The 1,413-nt window shown below is 42.3% G+C and overlaps 1 protein-coding gene across 1 annotated transcript; it reads left to right on the top strand.

The window, feature by feature from the left end:
- The first annotated feature begins 669 nt into the window (after positions 1-669).
- Positions 670-1,413, top strand: LOC107956039 (uncharacterized mitochondrial protein AtMg00810-like). The gene is made up of 2 exons (XM_016891794.1): positions 670-895; positions 1,013-1,413. Exons 1-2 carry the CDS (start codon positions 670-672, stop codon positions 1,411-1,413), a joined length of 627 nt encoding a protein of 208 aa, XP_016747283.1.

Here is a 1,413-nt window from a genome sequence, read left to right as displayed (position 1 = left end):
TTTTCTAGAGTCAACTCACCAGCGTCCAGTCCTACACCTACTCATGCAAGTTTGTCTCCTCCTATTGAACAGACGCCCCCTCTTGTTAACAGACATCCCATGTGCACTCGATCAAAAAATGGCATCTTCAAGCCAAAAGTTTTTTCCACCATTATGGAAGAGAAGGAACCAGCTACCATTATTGAGGCTTTTAAAAGTCTTGCTTAGACTGCGGCTGCACAAGCTGAATATCAAGCTTTGTTAACAAACCAAACATGAGACCTTGTACCACTACCTGAGGGAAGTAGAGCGGTTGGGTGCAAATGGATTTTTAAGGTCAAATGACATGCCGATGGGTCCGTAGCTCGTTACAAGGCCCGATTAGTAGTCAAAGGTTACTTACAGGAAGCAGGTGTTGATTTCTTTGAAACTTTCAGCCCAGTAATCAAGCCAACAACAATCAGGGTAATCTTGTATCTTGCTGTGTCTCGAGGATGGTCTTTACGACAAGTAGACATTAACAACGTGTTTCTAAATGGGGATTTGCATGAAGAAATCTACATGACTCAACCACCAGGCTTTGAGCAACAGTCGCCTGATGGTCGTCCACTTGTTTGCAAGCTGCGAAAGGCACTGTATGGCCTTAAATAGGCCCCTCGTGCGTGGTTCCATAAGCTGCGAGAGTTCTTGATGGCAGACAAATTTGTTGTATCTAAGGCTGACAATTCTCTCTTCATTCGGCAAGAAGGGTCTCAACTTCTATATGTCCTCATATATGTTGATGATATAGTAGTCATTAGCACCAACCCTCTTGCTATTGATCGGTTTGTCAAGGATCTTGACGTTCATTTTTCCTTGAAAGACTTGAGTCACTTAAACTACTTTCTTGGAATCGAAGTAACATACACTCTGAATGGTATCTTGTTAAACTAGAAGAAGTATGTTTTAGAGCTACTTCGATGAGCTTCTATGGAAATGTCCAATGCTTCTCCCACTCCAATGGTAACTACATGCCGACTGTCTATTCATGAAGGAAATCTAATGGAGGATGAAAGGTTGTTTAGAAGCATTGTGGGTGCCCTACAATATGTAGTGATTACAAGGCCCGATAGTGCCTTCTCAATTAACAAAGTCTGTCAATATATGCACAAGCCTTTAGATACACATTTCAAAGTTGTCAAACGAATTTTACGACACCTACAAGGGACACTAGAGTATGGTTTACAGTTTACTCATAACTCAAAACTTCTTCTCGAAAGCTATTCTGATGAGAGTTGGGGTTCAGACATTGATGACCATCGATCTACCTCTGGCTTTTGTGTTTTTCTTGGTGGGAATCCGATCTCGTGGAGTTCCAAGAAGCAACAAGTGGTGTCGAGATCCACAGCAGAGGCTGAATATCGAAGCTTGGCTCATGTCGCTGCAGAAATATAG

The sequence above is a fragment of the Gossypium hirsutum genome, chromosome D07 (assembly GCF_007990345.1).
Source record: "Gossypium hirsutum isolate 1008001.06 chromosome D07, Gossypium_hirsutum_v2.1, whole genome shotgun sequence".
In the NCBI taxonomy this organism is placed as follows: domain Eukaryota; kingdom Viridiplantae; phylum Streptophyta; class Magnoliopsida; order Malvales; family Malvaceae; genus Gossypium; species Gossypium hirsutum.
The sequence above is the reverse complement of the archived record's forward strand: the minus strand, read 5'-3'. Positions and strand labels throughout refer to the sequence as shown.

Bases quoted from the DNA above. Each gene is read 5' to 3' on its own strand.
- LOC107956039 (XM_016891794.1), top strand. From the start codon at position 670: ATGGCAGACAAATTTGTTGTATCTAAGGCTGACAATTCTCTCTTCATT. The intron at 896-1,012 runs GTATCTTGTTAA...CTATTCATGAAG, and splicing joins AGTAACATACACTCTGAATG to GAAATCTAATGGAGGATGAA.